Source organism: Xenopus laevis, chromosome 1L, assembly GCF_017654675.1.
Source record: "Xenopus laevis strain J_2021 chromosome 1L, Xenopus_laevis_v10.1, whole genome shotgun sequence".
NCBI classification, from domain to species: Eukaryota; Metazoa; Chordata; class Amphibia; order Anura; family Pipidae; genus Xenopus; species Xenopus laevis.
In genome coordinates this window covers 37,060,086-37,083,252 of record NC_054371.1, presented here as the reverse complement: position 1 = coordinate 37,083,252, position 23,167 = coordinate 37,060,086, and the positions used below count along the sequence as shown (strand labels likewise).

The 23,167-nt window shown below is 37.9% G+C and overlaps 1 protein-coding gene across 1 annotated transcript; it reads right to left on the bottom strand.

Moving 5' to 3' along the window:
* Positions 1-4,512: 4,512 nt before the first annotated feature.
* tlr1.L (toll-like receptor 1 L homeolog) lies at positions 4,513-19,495 on the bottom strand. Its single transcript, XM_018229102.2, has 3 exons — positions 19,397-19,495; positions 9,730-9,807; positions 4,513-7,482 (listed from the first exon to the last, which is right to left on the bottom strand). The coding sequence occupies exon 3, from the start codon at positions 7,452-7,454 to the stop codon at positions 5,082-5,084; it is 2,373 nt and encodes a 790-aa protein (XP_018084591.1). The 5' UTR covers positions 7,455-7,482; positions 9,730-9,807; positions 19,397-19,495; the 3' UTR covers positions 4,513-5,081.
* Positions 19,496-23,167: the final 3,672 nt, after the last annotated feature.

Sequence of the window (23,167 nt, the reverse complement as noted above, 5' to 3'; positions counted from 1 at the left end):
GCAAGTGATGACCCCTTTGATAGATTTGTCTTTGGTCTTGCCCAGCCTTGAACACTGCATTGCTTATAAAAAGCAAAGCGCAAAATGAGGGATTGGGAGTTTTACAGCTTTTTGTAGCATGGATTGACCTACCCCCTCTTTAAACAGAAACAGCAGCAGATGTCCTTCCCTGTTGTGGGAGGAAGGATGAGGCCCAGACCTTACTTCAGCATCACTTCACTTTTTCCCCCTTAGCGCTTGTTGTTACCACCGCTTGAGGTTTCTTCACCACACTCTTCTTACAGGGTCATGTTTACTTGGCTCCACCTCTTCCTGTGATTAATCGCTGGAGGGCGATGAGTGGCACAGCCCAGGGGCGTGGCAATGATGCGTATGGGGAAAATCTCTGCTGCGAAGATTTATCTGCCTGTTATACTTGTAATATAATACTTGTATTGTATGCCACAAATTTTAAAGGCCTTATTTATCAAAGTCCAAATTTTTCTGATTATTTTAATGAAAATAGTACGACCAAACTAGAATCCATGAATGGACCTTATTTATTATTAAAAAAATCACATTTTAATTGGATCGGGGACAAACGCGATAGATATTTTTTTAGGATTTTTTTCCGAAAAGTCAGAAATAGATGGATTTTCGGGCTAAGTCCAGAGACGACCACAGAAACTTCCAAATATGATAGGGACCTCTCCAATTGATTTATATACAACCTCGGCAGGTCTGAGATGCTGGATTTTCGGATTCAGACTCTGATATAGTAAAAAAAAATTGAATTTGGCATTCGGACTTTAATAAATAACCCCCTCAATGTGTTTCATCTTTGTCTTTATTATTTTACATTTCACTGCTTATTATAATCAAACTAAAATAAAACCTTTACATATTAAAAAAAAAATATATATATATATATATCACAAAGAGGACAAAATATGTATTATTAAACACTGCTTTGTCGATTGAAAAAGTTAGTCAAGGTATTTTGCTTCACATGCAGGACTCTCCTGCAGCATTGTAGACATTTTAAAATGTATTTGTAGTTTTTTAAGATATTCCCTAGGAAAATGAACAACAGTTCTACTAAAAGAATAAAAATAAATTTGTTTGGATTTGCATTAGAACGGCTTTATCTCCTTACAGTGACCCCTTCACCTGATCATAGACCTTATGAGTGTGGAACAGAGAAAATTCCAGCATTTGTTATAAACTATAGTTAAAAGTATATCTTCATAGCAGGATAATTATAGAAGCAAATATTGTGACTTTAGTATTGCTGTGATTATGGTTTAGCAGATAGAATCTATTCTAAATTTAAATCTGGGTCACAAAACCACCTTGTCAAGTTGTAGCTGTACTTTAAGCTTGGGTGTGGTAAGGATACAGAGGAAGGAATGCAAAACAGAAAGACTAATATATTAAACATTGCCCACGGGGAGAGTCCCTATCACAAATTAGTGTTAAACACAAAAAATGTTTTATATTGGGATTGAGATTAAAGAAGAGAACCAGTCGTGCGGAATCTGTTAACCTCAAGGAGGCATTATGCTTTAACAGGTGCTCAATCTATTATTTTTTTTAAAGGGTGGTTAACCTTCAGATCAATTTTTAGAATATTATAGAATAGACAAACTTTTAATTGGTCTTTTAAATTTTTTTATAGGTTTTGAATTGTCTTCCTTTTATGTTGCATTGCAAAAGTTCTTAGAATAACACCCTCTATTTTACATTCTTATTTTTAAGGTTTACGTTTGGTTTAAAGGAACAGTTCAGTGTAAAAATAAAAACTGGGTAAATAGATAGGATGTGCAAAAAAAAAAATGTCTAATATAGTTAGTTAGCCTTTATACATTACATTTTTGGCTAACTAACTATATTCGATTTTTTTTTTATTTTGCACAGTCTATCTATTTATCTAGTTTGTATTTTTACGCTGAACAATTCCTTTAACAACTCCAAGCAGCGCCATAATGGCATGAAGTGTGCTAGATATAACTTGCTCTGATGACCACTATGTGTTTGGAAGTAGAGACCCATAACTGAATTTCAATGAGGATTCCTAGTGTCACAAGCAAAGCATGGTATACATGACCACCAGGCTGCCACCAACAGAGTCTTAAGGTGGCCATAGACGTTACAAATACAATCTTTCCTGGAAAAGATCTTTGCAAGAAAGATCATTCAGTTCAACACACACTTATAGAGCTGAATTGTCAGATATACAGGTAGAAACAATAGAATTCTACCTGTATCTGACAATTCTGTGGCATATGTTCAGTTGCCTTCAAAGGCACCCAATCAAAATTTTCCTCCTGGGCCGATCGACAGGCTGACCAAAATCCAAGCCTTCTGCCGATATCAGTCGGCTCATCTCATTTCCTGCCATGCAGATAAACAATTGCAGCAGCACTCCGATATGTGAAAAAATCTTTATTCGTGCAACAACGGCAACGTTTCGGACTATTCCAGTCCTTTATCAAGCCATGCCATGCAAGCACCATATATTGTACGAAAATTAGTTTCATACGATATTATAGGTGCGTCTATGGCCATCTTAAGGGGCCACTGGTATATTGTTTATAGGGACTAAGGATTGAGCGGACTGGAAAACGACAGATGCCTTAAGGGAAAGGTTCAAAGTAGCTAGATTTAAAACGATACTGACACGTTCCTATAAAAATGATATCCATATCAAGGGGGTGCTGCACGCCGAATATTTTCCACTAAAAGCCCCCCTCAGAGCCGTCCCCAACATGTGAACCTTTGTGCAGTTGACCCGTTGACACTACTAATGAATTGTCTGCATTGCTTCAGTGACACTGGCCTGGGGGTGGATCAATCATTCAATAGGCTGAAGTCCTGTATTCAATTGTGACTAGCCTATGGAAGGATCGCCCCTCCCCCAGCCCAGCGTCACTGAAACAGCACAGAAAATCATTTAGCAGTGTTGGAGGGTCGGCTTAACAAAGGTTCGCTGGGCTGGGGGTGGCTTTGGGGGGGACTTTAAGGGGAAACTATTTGTGGACTATTTGTGGACACATTCCTATGATTTTTATAGATACATGTCGGTATCGCTTTAAGGGAGTTATTTTAGGCAGGATCAGGAATGCCTACTATGGACAGTGTAACCATCAGAAAAGTAGATCTAAGCACAAGGTTATAATGCAAGGCCAATATATATATATAGGCAGTCACTGCTGGGTAGTCTGAGAATTAACTGCTCTGAAAATTAATATAGAAAAGCTTGGAGCAACTTTCAGAACTTGGGCAATAGTCTGGAATAGGTAGGGAAAGCTGATTTCAGAGAGCAAAACAGGTTATCATTCCTTAAACTAAGCAAATTGAAACCCTCTACAGAAGAAGTAAGTCAGCTGCTGTGTCAGGGTTCGCTCAGTAAGGTTGTTTGTAAAGCATCTAGACTGAGTGTGAAAAGTTTGCCTCTGATTTTGATGTAGTTTGTATATCTTAGCTTCTTAATTCAATGTTGGTTTTGGTTATTTCAGTAGTTGGAAAAGGACGCAAAGCCCTGAAGAGGACAACTACAACTACAACTTGTTTAAGTTTCACCTTCTTGATGAGTTGCCCTGCTGTCTGAATTGGACGCTTGTCTGTGCCCCTCATTAGTTTTTGCCAGCTCGTAACCACTCCAGTGCCCTTCACTAAGAAAAGTCACCACAGTTAACCAAAACCAGCTCTGAAAATACACCTAGTTTTTTAAGCTAAGTAACTGTCCCTGCAGTGAAATATTGATAAATGGTTAAATGACAGAATCACGTTTTCCCCAGTATTCAACTGCTGAAGAAGGGATATCAAGGTCCTGATAGCTGGCTTAGGATGCTTGAGAGTTAAACCACAGCTTCTGGGGAAATAACAACTTTTCTTTCAGAGGAAGAAGCAATGGAAATCAGAGAAGTACTTTATGAACCATGCAAAAAGGAAGTGGAAAGAAGAGTAATTCACTGAACTGTGGGACCTGTCACCCTAAGAAATAATTCCAAATCCCTTTTTATGGTGTTAGTCAAAGCAAATAAAGTTTACTTACACTGTATAAATTATTTAAATCTTATTTCCTTCAGTCTTGGAATTCACAATCCCATCAAGCAGGCAGTGACCATTGTGCGAACACTGCATCAGGCCAAAATCTAGTTTATGATCCTCAACCAGCGACTCGCAAGTAACATGTTGCTTACCAAACCTTTCAGTATTGATCCCAGCAGCCTCAAAGCAGGTGATTGTTTTTGAAGTCTTGACTTGAAGGCAATGTTAGTTGCATAAAGGCAACCAATAGTGAATCACACTCCATATTTGGCACACCTAAGAACTTTTGGAATGCTTATGTTGCTCTCCTTTTTTTACCTTTAAATGTGTCTCACAGGTAAAAAAGGTTGGGGGCCTCTGTACTAGATGGTTGTTGAGCAGCATACCTAGTGAATATAATTAGCACTGTAGATGTCACTTTAACAGATGAGGGTTTGAGTTTTGCATGCTTGTATCTAGAGGCGGAACACACAGCACAAGTCATTTTGACATTTGTATTTTAATATTTGTACCAAAAATAAACTTACATTATATACAGGATCTCTGCAATGAGACATTTGTCATAACATCATGTAATTTACTGTATATCCATGACCATATATACCTTATGGATTGCTTTGCTCATTGAAAACATTTGCACCAAATTTGTAAATATATGATTTGCCTTGTAATAAATATTTTTACAAACCTAAATTAACCATTGTAGTACAGCAGTGTTACAGTACATAACAGAGTAGAAAAAGAGTGCTCTGCAGCTAACACACTTTGTAGTTTGGATTGAGCAGTGTATGAAGGAGAGTATTAAAGTAAATAAAGAGTTCCATGTCCATTCCAGGGGATGGGGACTGTGACTTGAGGAGCCCATTGACTTACAGCATTTGATATTTTTTTCAGTAAATATTAATGTGAAAAATGCAGTTTTTTGAAAGAACATGTAACTAATATTTATGAAGTGTGGGATTTTGTAGGAAGGCATGTTATTCAAACTGGTAATGGAGGGAGTTGCTTAAACACAAATTCTTTAGGGGAGCAACTGGCGATTTTTTTTATTATGCTATTATAACTTCAGTATCTGCCACAAATTCCTCTTTAATAGAAAGGTTTACATGAATGGCTTCCCTGAGGTTAGCCCAAAAAAGGGCTTGCTTGCCTCTTTCCTTTGGCCACTCAAGATATGTCCTATGCTTCATTATTGATCTTAATTTGTTATACTTATTGGGAATTAAATACTGTGGGATGGGGTCCAATAAAATAAGAATCAAATTATTGGAATTTTTCCCAAATAAAGTGTGCTGGGCAAAATACAGCTCATAATGACACCAATCACTTTGAATAAAATTAGGAGACAAAACAAAAATGGACTTAAAACTTTTTTCGATGCAGTCAATTATATTTTCAATGATTGCTTTGCCAGGAATAAAATGCCTTTCATGGTGGCAGATTTTTATTGATCCATCTTTTCTTTCAAGATTTGGTAGTAACATGCTTTTAACCCATTCTGAGTCTTCCTGACTGTAAGAAATAAATGCGTGGAATAGTTTGTCATTCTGAATTTCTTGCAGGTTTACTTTCCTTGACCTGTGTTTTGTTCTAAACCATCTGAACAACATACGAATATACCATGGCACGTCAAAATAAAAACATGCAGAAACCACAATGATTGATACAATAAATATTGTGCCCAATACAACTCCTAGAAGCAATGATATATTGCAAGAAATTTCAGATAGATGAAAATCTTGAAGAAAAACTCCTCTAACGTTTTCTGGATATGCACATTCATAGGACTCTGGCCATCCAACAAGCTTTGCGCCAGTCTTGGCAAACTCCCTCAGGTCACAGTTGCACTGAAATTTATTTTTTCTAGCACTTAGGTAAACATATTTACAGTTTTCCAAAAATTCTTTTGATGGTAAATTTATAAAGTTTTCATCAACATTAAGGACCTTCAAGTTATTGCCAATATTGCGGCAGTCGGGAATATCTGTTAGACGGTTACAAGCCAAATTTAGTTCTTTAAGAGACTCAAAATTCTTAACTTCTATTGGGATGCTGGTGATTTGATTTTTAGAGAGATCTAGAGTCTGGATGTTGATAGGAAGGCAACCAAACACTGAATTTGTAAGCCTATTTTCAGATAAATTCAGAAAAATAAGAGAATCTGACCAGCTGCAATGTTCATTATTGTCACGGAGAAGTCCATTTTTACTGAGGTCCAGGTGCTTGAGTTTTGTCATTGTAAGAGTCATCAAACTTATTTTTGTAATTTGCTCTAATTTGTTGTTTTGTAAATTAAGGAATTCCAATGCACCGACATTGGCACAGTTTAGAAAAATCTCATCTGTAATTCTGTTGTTTGGAAGGTTTAGAAACTTGAAAATGCTGGGTGCTGGAGGACAAAAAAAGTGTATAATTTCTGCATTTGAGAATGTTAAATTTTCCACAAGCATTTCTGCAAACATATTAAGGGGATGAGTACCTTCGTAAGAAACTACCTCGTTAATCAGACCCTCTACTGAAAACGATTTTATAGAATGATGCGTAAAGTCTATTTTAACATACATGAGCTGATGCAAAAGTCTGAACATTTTAATGTGTATATGCTCTACTGATGAATCCCAAACAGGCGGAATAATTTTAAGGATTTCATTTCCTGGCAGTGTGCCATTACTGATAATTAGTGTCACTACTTTGGAATTTTTAGTAATTGTGGAAAAGGGCTTTGTGAAATAATCACAGTGCCCATCACATTGTGCCCCAGAGACCTCTAGAGTTCTGGAGGTGTCCAAAGCATCACTCAGAAGGTAAGAACTTGCTAGATTTAGGTTTGTTGGTAGATTGATATGTAATTTGTTTGTATTCAACAGTTTTAAGCTCCCATTTTCATATTCCATCCATTCTTCCATTCCCAAAAATGCATATTCAAGTTGCATAGATGCAATATTTAAAAAACTGTCATTTTGGATCTTCCCAGCACTGAGACCAATATATTTTAGTTGAGACAGTGCTGTAAATTCCTTGCAAAAATTCAGTTTTTTAAAGTTATTGTAGGAAAGGTCCAGATGCTTAATGTTTTTAATATATTGCAATGAATGGCATTGTATAGTATTCAGTCTGTTGTTTGATATGTCCAAATACTCCAGAGAAGGATTGAACTGAAACACTGAACAGTCTAGTTCTTCAATTGAATTATGTGAAATATTTAGAAATTTTAACTGTAAAAAACAACTAAAGTCACTTGTTTGAAGCTGAGTTATGTTCCTTTGAGTAAAGTTCAGCTGAGTTTCCAAAGAGGGACAGTTTGAGAAGCTTTCATGCAGCTTCCTCTTGTTGATCAAGGCTCTGCTGCTTTCAGGCTGAGTTAGTATATAAATGCTGTACATGAAGAGGAAATGCAAGTAGCCATCAGGATGGACTTTCATGATGGTAGTAAAGTGCTCACACAGAAACCTGTAAATGAGAGTTATATCAGTGTACAGTTTTTACTTTTTAAAGTCATAATGTACAATATAAGGTCAATAATAATAACAATAATCAGGTCTCAGTTGCTCAGCAACCGCTCCTCCTCTGCCTCGCCATTCTGTCAATCCCTGCACTGGCTTCCATTACCTTTCAGAATCAAATTCAAATTAATGATACTGACTTTCAAAGCACTTCATAACTCTGCCCCACTCTACATCTCTGAGCTCATCTCTATATACTCACCCAATCGCTTACTACGCTCCTCTACTGACCTGCTACTCAACTCTTCTCTCATTACCTCCTCACATGCTCGCATTCAAGACTTTGCAAGGGCTGCACCCCTCCTCTGGAACTCTCTCCCACGGTCTGTCCGACTTTCTCCCAACCTTTCTGCTTTCAAGAAATCTCTGAAAACGCACTTCTTTCGAGTAGCCTACCCTCACTCTGCTTAACTACCAAACGCAACACCACATACAACACCACATACAACACCACATTTCTCACCCATTTAATTCGATCTTGCCCACTCCCACGCCTTGTGTATTACTCCCTTCCCTTTAGACTGTATGCCTATGCATACTTGTGATGTATGTAACTCCATATGTTCTATGTATATAATTCATGTGATTTAGTTGTACAATCACATTTACTTTACAGTGCTACGCAATATGTTGGTGCTATATAAATACATGTTAATAATAAATATCTCTATTAATGTTGACAAAGTTATTCATAAACAGTGAAACCTCAATTTTACATATTCTGATTTTATTCTGATTTTATTTCCCCCACAGTTTTTGTTCTGATGTTTCCAGAAATGTCTGCTTGTCCTCTGTGGATGTTATTAGTGGATTGAGAGGTTGAAAATACTAACATGGTTCTGTCTGTAAATAGTCAAGTTCGAATAGTCTGCAAATTCTACATCCATTCACAAATCAATTGCTCTAGGTTGTGCATGTGATTGTCAGAGAGGTCTTGCAAATTGTATTTCAAAGTGAATCAAATGTCTGTGCTTATATCTTTTGAATACCTGAAGAATTAGTTGCTTTAACACATTTTTCTGATTTTACATTTTCCTGTATTTTACACAATTCTTTTCTGGTCCCCTGAAAAATGAGGGTTCTACTGTAGGCTCAGAAATTAGGCTCAGAAATTAGGCTCAGAAATTGAGCTAAAAAGCAAAGGAAGAGCCCTGCACCAATATGACATTCACTTTTCACAATCTTTTTCACACTACTGTCTGGTGCACTCTGCCGTAACCTGTGTCTACTCTGTCCACAATTGCATACTCATTGATGGTATAGAGTCTTTGAAAAGTTATGATCATAAACTATAAACCATACCCCCATTTTTAAAAACATGTATATTCTTACACAGAATAATAGCATAATCAATGGGCATTGATTAGGCTATTTTTGCAAAATCATTTGTTTGGGTATGGAATATACTGTATTACCCTGATGTAGACAAAAATACGGACATGCCTTATTCTCAGTCTTAATTTTGACTGATTTGTTATTTATTTGTAATAACTAATAGTTGATTATATCTAAGCTAGTATATGATAAAACAGTCCTGTGTTTTCTTATAATGTTTAAATGTCTTTATTAGCCGTAAGGCACAGTGATTCATGTAATTGAAAGATTCCTCTTATGGAAAACCCCAAGTCCCAAATATGGATTATAGATGCGATTCCTGTACTTTCATTATAATTTAATTAAACCTTTAATTAGCCTTGGAGTTCTTCCACAATTCCTTCTGTGTTATTATTATTATAATTCCTAGTTGTAAAGTAGCAAGATTTTCTGTTGTGCCTTAAAGAAATTATTCATCAATGTATATTAATAACCACAGTGAAAACAAACCACTTTTTATAGTTAGGCCCATAAATCTTTGGACAGAGACAACTGTTTTCTAATGTAGGTTCTATACATTACCGCAATGAATTTTTTTTGACACAATCATTTAAGTCCAGGGGCTCAAATGCAATTAGACAAATTAAAAAAACTGAAAATAAAATGTTAATTTCTAAGATTCTGAAAAAAATATAAATTTTTCCACCTGTAAAACCATTTTTAAAAATGCATTTCTAAATAATGTTTCTACACACCTGGATCAATAATAGACACCTAACCCTATAACAGCTTTTGTTCTATACTTTAAAAAGGTGAACATCCTCATATATGTGTGGTATTAATAACATTCTAAAGAACAATGTAATAACAAATGACTTACCTTACTTAGTGACTATAGATAGCCTCATGCTTGGTGGTTAATTAAGGATTAATTGGTATTCCAACACAAGGAAAAAATCTGTTAAGAGTAATTAAGAAAGATTAAAAAAAATTGATACTTCATTTCAGATATTTTAATTTTAATCTGTAGTTTAGATGTTCCTTTGAAAAATACAAGACCCCTAGAATAATAACAACTACAAATGCAATGGCTTTTCCATTTTCAAGATTTCAGATCTTACAGAAACATTACCCATGTCTCCTTACAGAGACATTCACAGACAATAATAGTGTTTGCTATAAATTATGATGGATTTAGAAGCATATCTTAAAGTGATACTGACACTAAAAAACTACTTTGTTTGTGGTTTGTCTGTTAGTTAATCGTAGGTATTACCGCGTCTACTAGATTAATTTAGTTTCATGTGGGAGGGTGCATTAAAGTACGAAACATCAACCTTACCTGGGTGGTGGGCACTAAGTGGTCCACTACACCCAAGAGGCACACTGAGGGGGAAGTACTTGTGGAATATTTAGGGTAGTCGCTAATGAGGCCATTACTTGAGACCAGAAGGCAGCTATTGCTGGGCAAGCTCAGATTATATGTAAAAAATTAGCCGTGGGGGTTCTAGACATGGAACAGGAATCAACCACCTTTTTACCCATCACTTTAAGCTTTAGGGGCGTTGTATAAAGCTGGTGAAAGACCTTATATTGAATTAGTCTATCTCGCACAGCTATTAGGCTTGTATACGATAGAGTCTACGATAGGGTCTGGATACTAGTTATGCAGGTTGCTCCACGGAGAGTTTTTTCCACTACTAGTGTGGTTAAGGCAGGGCGAAGTGTTCCAAACTGAGATTGAATATGTGGCTGATCTGGAAATACCTAAATAATAGTAAGTTCCGGAATGCACACGCCAATAATGTTGCTTTTAATTATAACTAGGCAGATAAACCTATTTTAATATCACAAAAGCACCTTGTCTGGTTGTAGTTGCACTCCTTTATATTTGGGTGTGGGAGGAAGCAGAGATGCAAAACACAATGACTCATATAATTTATTGATCGAAATCTGCAGTTACATCACTACCAAAATAGTCCCTACCACAAATTAGTATAATTAGTTAAAAAGTAAAACAATTATCTCATGGTTTGGACGCATAACCGCGGTGCGCATGATTGTCCTCCCTAAAATACTATATTTATTTAGAGCCCTTCCTATTGCTGTAAAGTCCCAGGATCTTATGTTGCTACAGAAGCAAATATGGCAATTTATATGGCAACATAAATACCATAGAATTAATAGAAATGTATTGTATCGCTCACGACTGCAAGGCGGTCTTAAGGTCCCCTACATAAGAAATTATTACTGGGCAGCTAGAATCGCACAAATAATACAGTGGCATAATGACTCAGGAATGCTCAGATGGGTAGAATTTGAGAATGATTCAATTTATCCCTTGCAAGTTAGAGCACTACTGTGGTTAACTACGAACAATATACAAAAATACCCTATTACTAACCCCATTGTTAAATTTCATATGCAACTTTGGAAATTGCTTAAACCGAGATTGTTACCAGTGGCTACTAATAGTTACATGCAAGCTCTGGTAGGAAATCCAGATTTCCCCCCAGGGATGGTTCATAGCGATTTTCAATGGTGGGCCTCTCAAAATTTCAATAAATTATATGATCTATTGTCCCTGCATGGGTTTAGAACTTGGAACTCATTAAAAGAGTCGCTCACAATCCACCCACGAGAGTTTTTACGTTATTCTCAACTTTCCCACTTTTATTTCTCACAACTACAAAAGAAACCTACATTAACTGGATCCTTATTTGAAAATCTCTGTAAAAATGCCCTACGAGCTAAAGGTCATATTTCCACTATATACTCCATATTAATTGAGGCTCCACCTTCCTCTTTACCTATGTATATGAAAGCTTGGGACAGGGATTTCAACCTATTATGGACTACAGAGGATTGGTCCAAAGTAATGGAATTCTCTCATAAATTTTCTCCCAATGTTGCCATACGGGAAATGGCTTACAAAGTAATTTCAAGATGGTATTACACACCAATGCGTAAACACAATTTTTCTCCTTCCTCTTCTCCTTTGTGCTTTAGAGGCTGTGGAGCACTAGGTGATTATAAACATTCGTGGTGGTCCTGCCCAGTAGTAGAGCAATTTTGGAATAGGGTAGTCCAAATTGCAGGTGACTTAACTGATTCCCCTATTACACGAACCCCTGAACATCTTTTACTGAATCACCCTAATCCAGATTTTAATAAAGTTACCAATGCTTTGCTATTTCAGATATGGGCAGCGGCGCGCTGGGTTGTTGCACTTAACTGGGTTTCCCCTACGCTTTCAATAACTCAATTCATTTCTAGACTCAACTACATTCAGGAAATGCATTTATTAACAGCCATTGCAGATAACAAAAAAGAAGTTTTTGACGATATATGGCAACCTTGGGAGAACTTTAAGAAATCCTCTGGTTTTTTGCTTTTGTTTCCTTAACTTAATTTCTTCCCACGAGTAATTCTACTTTTTCAGAGTCATTGAGAATACAACCTGTCATAACACACCGGTCTCCCAGTTAGGGAAAACTTAGCAATTTGAGAGCCACCCGTTTATTCTCTTTGTAGTCGCGCTATTGCCTACCCTGCCCTATTTAACTATGCAGGTTTCCTTACTCTTCCCCCTTTTTTTTTTTTTTTTTTTTTTGTTTTTTTTTTTTTTTTTATTATTTTACTATTGGTTTTGGTTTATATTCTTTGCCTTTTCCTGTTGTTTAAGTGAAGTTGTAATACTTACCTTATGCTTTTGCAAGTTCATATTGTTGTAATGTCTTTCAATGTCTATTACATATGAAGCACCAAATGTGAAAAATGACGCAATGACAAGATTGTACTGTTACCATTTTGTTCACGAAATAAAAAAAAGATATGTTAAAAAAAAAAGTAAAACAATTAAAAAAAAATGCAGTGATAACTAAGGGGGAATTAAAATCCTTCGATTTCGAATATCGAAGTCGAAGGATTTTAGCGCAAATAGTGCAATCGAACGATCAAAGGATTATTCCTTCGATCGAACGATTAAATCCTTCGAATCGAACGATTTGAAGGATTTAAATCCAACGATCAAAGGAAAATCCTTCGATCAAAAAACTTAGGAAAGCCTATCGGGACCTTCCCCATAGGCTAACATTGAGTTTGGTAGCTTTTAGATGGCGAACTAGGGGGGTCGAAGTTTTTTCTTAAAGAGAAAGTACTTCGACTATTGAATGGTCGAATAGTCGAATGATTTTTAGTACGAATCCTTCGATTCGAAGTCGTAGTCGAAGGTCGTAGTAGCCCATTCGATGGTCGAAGTAGCCCAAAAAACACTTCGAAATTCGAAGTTTTTTTACTTCGAATCCTTCACTCGAAGTAAGTGAATCGGCCCCTAAGTGTATTTGTGCATATGGTCTGTTTACTTGTTTTAAACTAGATTGCAAGAATATTTCCCTCCATTTACCTGTATAAATAAAACGTTTTTTAAAGAGGCGTTTATTAACTTTGAATATGATGTAGATTAGCATTACTCTGCCAAACCCGATTGCAATAATGGGAATTTTTGGTTTTAGACAAAATAATTATAAGAATAGGACCACAAGCCCCTTTATTGTGACCAATTTGTTTGCAAAGCTGTTATAATTGAGGTTATTTGTCTACTACTTATGTAATTATATTTATGTCATAATAAAAATACGGTATATTGGGGCATCGAAGTGGCTAACACTAGCAACTTTTCTATATATTTCTATTGGAGGTAGTTATCAATGGGTAAAAGTTAGAGGAACTTAAGTATGAAAAGAAAGTGGGTGAGTTACATTTTGATAAATCTGCCCCAAAGTTTAATGTTAGATGAGGTAGGGCAAACAAAAATACTGAACCAAATATTAAAGGATGCATAAAACTGACATCTTATGTGAAGGCAAATATGATCGAATGAGTTAAATGTGTTTAATCTGTGACATTACAAATTAGTGTACTTTTAAATATGACAATAGAAAAAGGAAAATAAGTAGCACAGGGCTGTCAGATGGGTAGATTAGAACTACAGCTTCCAGCATTCTAAAACAGCTTACGACTAGAAACTACAACTGACTACAACTGGGTCACAAGTTGGAAACCAGGGTGGTAGTGCAAATGTTGGCACAGGCTTGTTACTACAAACTACTTTAGCTGCTAACAGAACAGGTCAGGCTGTTCAAGGATATGAACTACAAATTCCATTACATTTATTACGCAATTTTTCAGTTTTGACATTTGCATACTTGTAACTCTTCATGCACCTGCTCCTTTTACGTTGGGGACAAAGTAACTCTTCATGCACTTGCTTCGTGTACTTTGGGGACAAAAATTAAGTGTACTATTTTTTATTTAGTTTTATAGGTAATGCAGTTCTGATTCTTGCTTGAAAATTTTGATGGGGTGCCTTTGAAGGCACCCAAACATTGCCCATTGTTAGTGGTGAATCGTCAGATACAGGTAGAATTCTATTGTTTCTACCTTTATAGCTGATGATTCAGCTCTACACGTCTGTATTGAAACAAACAATCTTTCTTGGAAAGATCTTTTCCAAGAAAGATCGTAATTGTTACGTCTATGGCCACCTTTAGCCTGGTGAAAGTCGCTGGAACATTACTGAGAAACGAGCAATGGGTACTTCTAAAGTTACAAAAAGTGATTTGGTATTTACATTTTAGCACATGACTAGTGCCATCCTTTACACAATGTTGAGAATATAAATGTTTGTGTAACTTTGGCTTTGCACTAATTAAAGGAGAAGGAAAGACAGTTTATTGCCAACAGATTAGCCACAATAGTGCAATCTAGAACGCTATATTCATTCTGCAGAATGCTTTACCATACCTGAGTAAACAGCTCTAGACACTGTCTTTGTTTGTTTAGGATAGAAGCTGCCATATTAGCTTGGTGTGACATCACTTCCTGCCTGAATCTCTCCCTGCTTACTTACAGCTCTGAGCTCAGATTACAGCAGGGATGGGAGAAGGGAGGGGGAGAGGAGCAAACTGAGCATGCTCAAGCCCTGCCCTGGAGATTATACTGAAAACAGGAAGTCTGATACAGAAGCCCATGTGTACACAATAAAAGGAAAGAAATGCTGCGTTTCTTTTGACAGAGGACTCAGAGCAGCATTACAGGTGTATTTATATAGACCAGTGCTGTCCAATTTATATGGTACAGAGGGCCGGAATTCTTCTAAACTACATGGTGGAGGGCCGATAACGGAAGCCAGTGTTAGCCACTCCCTGTTTTTAGACCACACCCACTTTAAACCTTCACCTTCTCCTCTTGCCAGCAAGTAATAGCTCCTTCTGTGCGGTGCGGCAGTTCAGCGCGACGTGCCTATACGCGTCAATGACGTCACTGATGCAGTTGGGTGGCAGAGAGAGAGGCAGAGAGCTGGCGGCCTGGTTGGTGCAGCTCATGCTTGCTGCTCTCAGCCTTGCACAGTTGCACTGAACTGAAGACATTCTTTATATTACTGTGAAAGTGTGAAGCTTCCTGCTGGCACAGCCAGGTACAGATTGGGCTGGGCGCTGGCACAGGTACATAAATACTTGGGGGCAATATGATGTGATCAGATTTTTGGCTGCTGCTGGCGCAGGTAAAGATTGGGGGCAATATGATGGCTGCTGGAGGGCTGTATGATGGATGGCTGCTGGGCTTGCTGGTACAGGTATGGGGGCAGTGCCGGGTCGAGTCGGCTGGGCGCCCTAGGCAACCCAGCCAACTAAGTTGCCCCCTCCACAAGAGTGCGCACATGCGTGGACCAGCACGCGATGGAGATGCATACTTGCGCATATACGCATGCATGGAGGAATGCGAGCGGCTGGAATTGCTGCCACAGGTAGGGGCACAAGGGTCCGAACTAGGTGGAATCCGGCAGATGAGGTACCATGCCTGGCACCCCTCCAACTTTGCACCCTAGGCACGTGCCTCTTCTGCCTACCCCTAGTTCCGGCCCTGTATGGGGGGCAGTATAATGGATGGCTACTGGCACAGGTATGGGGGAGCAGTATGATGGATGGTTGCTGGGCTTGCTGGTACAGGTACAGAGGGGCAGTATGATGGATGGCTGCTGGCACAGGTACAGGGGGGCTATATTATGGATGTCTGCTGGACTTGCTGGTACATGTACAGGGGGCAGAAATATAAATGAAAACATGTTGTACATTTTCTTGCTTTCTTTATTTAAAAACCATCGTAAGGAGAGAAATGGTAATGCAGGACAGAGGGGCGCTGAGTGAAGCTCTTGCCTAGGGTTCCAAACTCCCTTGGCCTGGCACCAGCAGGAATATCACTCATATGTGAAAAGTCATATTAAGACATACCCTTAAATCCAAATGCCTCCTCCCCCCCCCCTGTGTATAATACAGTACCCCAGCATATAATTAAACACCTTTGGGGCCCCTAACAATAATTTTCAAATGCTAACAAACCCCCGGAACAAATACCAGACTTACGTTCCATAGGGATCATAGGTCAGGCAGAGTATGGCAAACACAGGGTGCAAAGAGCAGGCAAAGTATGACACACACACAGGGAGCATAGGGCAGACAGAGTATGACACACACAGGGAGCATAGGGCAGGCAGAACAGAGCAGGAGACAGGAAAATCAGGACCAGTCTAATATGTACTACATACAGTGACACAGTGCTGGTGCCCCATTAGCATTTTGAATAAGGTGTGAACAAAGTGGGCAGTTTCAGTCTGGGTCTCAGGTGTGAACAGTACAGGAGGATCACAGGTGTGAAAAATACAGGGGATTAGTCTGAATTTGAGGTTTAAACAATGCAGGGGCCAATTAATCTCTGTAGTGATACCTTTTAAATCTTACATATGGTAAACAGACACAGCAGGCAGACTTTGATATGGAGGGCCACATAAAACGGGCCGCCAGTTGGACAGCCCTGATATAGACCATTCTGATAAAGTTTACTTAATTTTAGCCTTTCCTTCTCCTTTAAGACCAATTGCAATGAAATCTGGGGCCAAACACACACTTTTTTTTGTTTATACGGCAAATCTGCCTTTTAGGCCTAATAAAATAAACATGTTGTTGAATTTTAATTTCTAGAACTCACCAGTAGTGATGGGCGAATCTGACCCTTTTTGCTTCACCAAAAACAATCGAAACTGTGAAAAACCACTGAAATGCATCTGAAGTCTATGGGCAAAATTATTTTTTTGACTTGCGACAAATTGTGCAACAATTTTTTCACCCGTTAGAGTATATGGGTGTCATTTAAGCGCCGAAACTTGGCGAAAGATTTCGCTCATTACTACTGGCTTCAATTAAAGGGATTGTCCACCTTTAGATAAACAGTTAAGTGCAGATCAAAATGTGAGTTTAGAACTAAATAAATAAAAACTACCCACATTCTATTAATTCCTCTGGGATTTTAAGAACTGTATTTATCAAATTGTGATTGTCTTACATTCACCCATTGGTAAATCCAATTCTAAAAATCCCATAGAAATGAATAGCTGGAAGCTCACATTTTGCTAAATCTGCCCCTTAGCATGATGTAGACCTTTATGTTCAATCAACCATGCAGTGATTTTATTGAGAGACCGGAATATGAATATATGAGTTACTGCATATGATGTTATGTAACAAAAAATATTAAAATTGTAGCCTCACAAAGCAAAAGTTTTTTGGCTACTGGGGTCAATGGGGCAAATTCACTAAGATGCGAAGTTGCGCCAGGCGCAACTTCGCCAGGCGGAGTTTCGTCAGCGCTTCGCAAATTCACTAAAATCCGAAGTTGCGCACAGGGGTAGCGTAAGGTTGCGGAGTTGCGCGCTAGCGTTGTTTCGCTATATAAAGCGAAGTTGCGCTAGCGAAGGCTAATTTGCATACGGCACGAAATTCAAATTTCAATGGAGGAACACGTATCTGCACTACAAATGCCTAGAAAACCTTCAAATCTGCAAATAAAATTTTTATTTTGCCCTACACATGTGCCCACTGTCTAGGTAAGTTGCCATGAGTCAGGAAATGTAGGGGGGAGGAAGGGGAGCCCCAAAAATTTTTCGATCTTTTTCAGCCTATCAGCCATCATGTAGAAAACAAGCCAGCGTTTTTTGGGACTTAGAAAAAATGTTAGACTTTTTTTTAAACAATCCCTATCTACTCTATTGCGCTTCGCCAGGTCTGAGGTGGCGAAGGAAGTCTAGCGTAAAAGGTAGCGTTCACTACACTGCGCAAGTTAGTGAATTTGCGTAGTTTCGTCGCTAGCGAAGATTCGCCTGGCGTAAGGTTGCGAAGTAACACTAGCGAAACTACGCCAGCGTTCGTTAGTGAATTTGCGCAGTATCGAAAATGCCAAACGCTAGCGAATTAACGCTAGCGTTCGGCGCTTCGCGCCTTAGTGAATTTGCCCCAGTGACCCTTATTTGACAGCTGACAAGAGTCAGAAGAAGAGGACAAATAATTAAAAAACTAAAAAAAAAATACATAGCAGATTTGTCAAATAATAAATAAAAACTCACTTGTGCTATTCACTCATGGGATTTTAGAAGGATATTGATCAATGGGTGAAAAGTTACAACATTTGATAAATACGCTTCAAAGAAATCCTGTAGGAATGTATAGAACGTGGGTGAGTTTATTTATTAAAATCTGAACTCTCATTTTGATAAATTTGCCCCGTAATGTAGACTAATTGCAAACTTCCTAGGAATTGAACATTCTATAACATACCAAAAGTAAAATAAATGTGATCCATCCCTTTAAATCTGGGGTGCAGTCAATATGGTAAATCAAGTAAAGCATCCAAGCCATTAGATAGTAGTTTGTATACAGTATATCTCAGCTTGATAGTTAATTGTTGGTTTTTATTATGTGATGGTTTGAGACCAGCCAATTGTTTTCTGTATTATAAAAAGATGCTTATATTTATGCCTTGAGATGGTGTGTTAATGAAAACCATCTTGTTGCATCCAACAATCCAAGATGTGGCCAGGTTCGTAGCATCATAATGTTATATCATTAACAGCAGCAAAGTGAGGTTGCAAAAAACTTATTTGATTCTTTGGCCTCGATAACCTATTTATGGTGATCAATAGCAAAGAACGACAGAACATTGTGCTACTACTAATACTTTGAAAAGCAAGGAAAACCCCTTAGCAAAACAGCTACAAGTAGTTAACCCCTCTATTCAGTTTGAAATATGAATTTGGATAGCATATCTGAAATTCACATTCGTTTCTGCCAGCCCATGAGCACCAATGCCCTTTCATTTAGTAAAGCAATCACAGATACCATATGGTCTCCACTTCTCTGAAATGCCCCCAAGTTCTTAAGCTGATTTAGTCTCTCTGATAAAAGGTGGAACATACCGTCACGCATTTCCCTCTGAATTCAATTGCAGCCCCCCTCCCCCAGCTGGTCCAGAGTGTTAATGTTAAACTACAACTTAGAAGGAAACTACACATTTTCTGTCAGAGGAAGAAGCAATAGAGACCGGGGAAGTACTATGTAAACCATAGAAAGAAGGAAGTGAAAAGAAGAGTGCATCAGTTTACTTTGGGGAAATATGAGCTTACACAGGTCCTTATAAACATAATATTAAAGAAAAACCTGATTGAAGGCCGTCTGTTCTTCAGCAGAGGAGAAAAAGCAGGCACATGCAATGTTAGACACATCCAGGAACGAATTACAGAGAACGAGAGAGAGAAAAACATTGTATAGGAGGCAGAGTTTCTGCATGGGGAGGAGCAGAAAGACGGGGATTTGATGGAATTGTATTGAGCTAGGACTGCCTCTTTTCAGAAATGCTTCTTAGGTAGAATTTTTCAACCTAATGTTGCTGTCAAATGATTAGCAGGGGAGGACTGGAACTGTAAATTCATTAGGGGTTTAAGAATTCGGGTGTTCCAGGGCGCACAAAGATTTACCATCAGAGAGAGTTTCGTCTTTCATGCTGAAGCAGTCAAATGGGCAGCACCTCATGGCTTCCTCATTTTAAAAGAAAGACTTATTCATGCTTTTTTTCACTGACAAAGTAGTGAGGGATTTATGTCTGGGATTGTACAGTCTTGCTGACTTTTGGTATGTGTTATGGAAATTCCTGACATTGGGTAAGGAGTGATTATTTGATATTCAGTAATACCCTCCTGGAAAATGCAAAACTTTCAAATCATAAAAAATTATGAAAACTGTAGATACCAGCTTTTAAGTACAATTCCTATCTGTCTTCTGCATAACCATATTTATGGTTCTATAAATCTTTTAAAATAGCAAAGGATCCTTAGTTGCCTGACTCTACTGTGTTTTGATACTACGAGACTCCTGAAATCTTTTCTTTCAATTACAAATTGCCTCTAACCCCAGTTTCTCCAATTACTTGTTTACCTTTCACAAATTGGCACAGTAGAAAAATAGCAACCAGTCAGCAGGTAGTATTTTATTGGCACCTGTTCAAAGTAAAACTTTGGTTGCTATCAGTGATGGGTTAATCTGTCCAGTGTCGCTTTGCGAAAAATTCACGAAATTCAGAAAAAAATTTGTGAAACGACGAAAGATTATCGAAATGCATTAGAAGTCAATGGGCGTCAAAATTATTTTGGCGCGAGCGACTCTTCTTATACACTTATACACTTTTGTCTAAATGCATTAAAGTCAATGGGCGTCCAAATAATTTTGACGTGCGAAAATTCTTATGCGCGCGACAAATGTTTATGTGCACGACCAGTGTCGGACTGGAATGCCAGGGGCCCACCAGAAAACCTTAGACCGTGGGCCCACTTTCCAAACTATTATTCCTCCTCTCCTCACTCAACCTCTTTATTCTCCTAGTCTTTTATATTTGCCTAGACTATTCTTCCATTATTAAGCATTTTCCCCATAAAGAAATAAGGAATGACCATGAAATTGGCCACATAGGTATCCCGGTGGGCCAGTCCGACACTGTGCACGACTTTCGTCCAAATACATTAAAGTCAATGGGCGTCTGTATAATATTGACGTGCCTCAATTTTTCCATGGCGAATTCTTGCACTAGTCGAAAAAAACTGAATTGTTTTTTTTTTGTGTAACTGGTTTCCCCCATACATTTTATAACATGGGAACATTATTTTACACTGGGCTTTTGGGGCATTATAACAACTCAATTGACTTTATTAGGGTTCCGTTGGCATGTGTTGTTATCAGTGTAAATGTAATGTATTAGATGCAGCATCTAACATAAAGACATGCATTCAACTTTAAATTTCGCAAACGATGCAGATCAGACTGAGCGCAAGACCTCTAGCGAAGTTGCGCTAGGTAGAATTGAATGCTAGAGAGTCTTCTTCTTTGATTTGCTTGCATTGCCGAAGTAAGCTTGCTAGCGAAAATTTGCCGGCATCCGACGGCCAGGACGAAACTTCGTATTTTAGTAAAATAGTGTTTTCTTCCACGAGTAAATGTGCCCCTATGAGTTTCCCACAGAGGGAAATTTCAGTTTTTATTAATTTCTATTGAAGTTTATTGAAGGGTGACTTTTCACTTTTTTCTTTCAATAAATATGTCTACAAAATTTTACGCAAGGGAATAGAGTGGCAGAATTTCACTGGTGGACTGTTGCAAGCTCTTTAATAAATATACCTCATAGACTTGGGTAAGCTGTTTGACTGATATTACATTCCCGTGGGAATATTCAAAAAAAGCTTCTGTCCCTTGCATATTTAGGGGCTTATTTATTAAACCTTGGTTTCTTTTTCTGGTTGAGTTTTTAATGGGGAAAACTCTAATTTTTAGAGGAAGAACCAAATTCAAAGTACAATAATCCGAAAGAGTCAGGGTTTTTGAGCGACAACTTGAAAAAAAAACGATAGAGTTTCAAGTCAAGCAAAAAATGTATAATATTCGAATTATCGTATGATTTTGTTGACACTTTTCTTGCATTGACTTTTTCGAGCTGATTTTTTATAAACTACTTACATTCGTGGATAAGAGAGGTTGACTTTGTTTTAATTGAAAAATTTGATAAATTCAAGTTTTAGTAAATTACCCCCCTCAGTGTCATGGCTTTCATACAGAAATATGAGCATTTTCAGGCACAATAGAACATTGCAAGCCAGGATACACTTCGCTCTGTAGAGACTGAATTTGTATTACTTAATTCTGTTCTCCAGTATTTTTCCTATTTTCTTTTACTTGCCAGTGGAAGTTTTCCACCACTTCAGCAAAAGTTTTGATAAATCTGGGCATCTTTATTTTTGGTTACAAGTAGTGTCTTTCCATTGGTATTCAATTCTTTATGATTCTATATATTTGTTTTTGCCAGAATGTCCCCTTTTCCTTATGAGGGTAGGGTTATGCCTTTTTAAGTCTGCCTTTTTAAGTCAGACCAAAAGTGCTGAAGTTCTAGCACCTCCATGTCTAAGGCAAACTTACAGTGCATCTTACGCTCTAGTTTGTGGATGATGTTCCTTTTCACCTCATGCACCCCAACTGTTCCCAATGGCCATATGGTCATATTCATTTCACAATAAATATTTTGCCATTTATTTGGCTTCCTCAGCTGTTAGAGAGCTTACCCTAGCCATCTCTTCAGAATATCTGCGCAAGTAAAGACATGTGCGTACAGCGCATACGTGTAGCGTCCTTACGGCTAAATATTAATTGTCGCCAAAATAGTCTCCATAGTAGCGGTGCATATAATAGTTATGAGAATAGTCGCAACATTACTGTATATAATAGTTGCTAACAGCTGTAATTATTTGTTACTTGTGTTTATTCTAATGTGCGTTTATACATGCACAATCCAGACGCACATTTTGCATGAAAGAATACCATATTAATTTATTTATGTAATCATTCATATATGCATGTACTTTAACATAAGAAAGACAAATATACACACTTACGCACACACTCTCCTACATTAACATCCACAGATCAAAGCTGACACACAATTTGCCAGGTTGGCCTATCAGATCTGCAAAATAGCACAAGAATGTACCTAGTTCATTTCCTGCATAGTTCATGACATCTGCAAGCTCCACTGTCTCCAGCATTACATATTCTTAAAAAAAAAAGAACAAATTTAGGAAATTAAGTTTAAAGCATTTTATAGTGGGTAAACACATGCATGATTAATACTTACCTTCACCATTACTTTGCTCTTCTATTTCTGGTGCACAGATGCATTCCTCCATGGACTGCTCATTGTCTTCCCTGGCCTGCTGTACATCTTCACTGGTCCTCAGCAATCTGTTGTTGAACCACTAGGCAAAAGCGAACTGTCCAGACTGTTTTTTACATAAAGCACACTGTTATCTATGTCATGAAAGTGCTGCAAGTGGGGGAGGGGGGTTGATACAATCACACAAGCAGTTGTGTTTTTGGGGTGCATGCTTAGCAACA

Excerpts from the sequence above, each read along its gene's own strand:
- tlr1.L (XM_018229102.2), bottom strand. The coding sequence starts at position 7,454 with ATGAAAGTCCATCCTGATGGCTACTTGCATTTCCTCTTCATGTACAGC.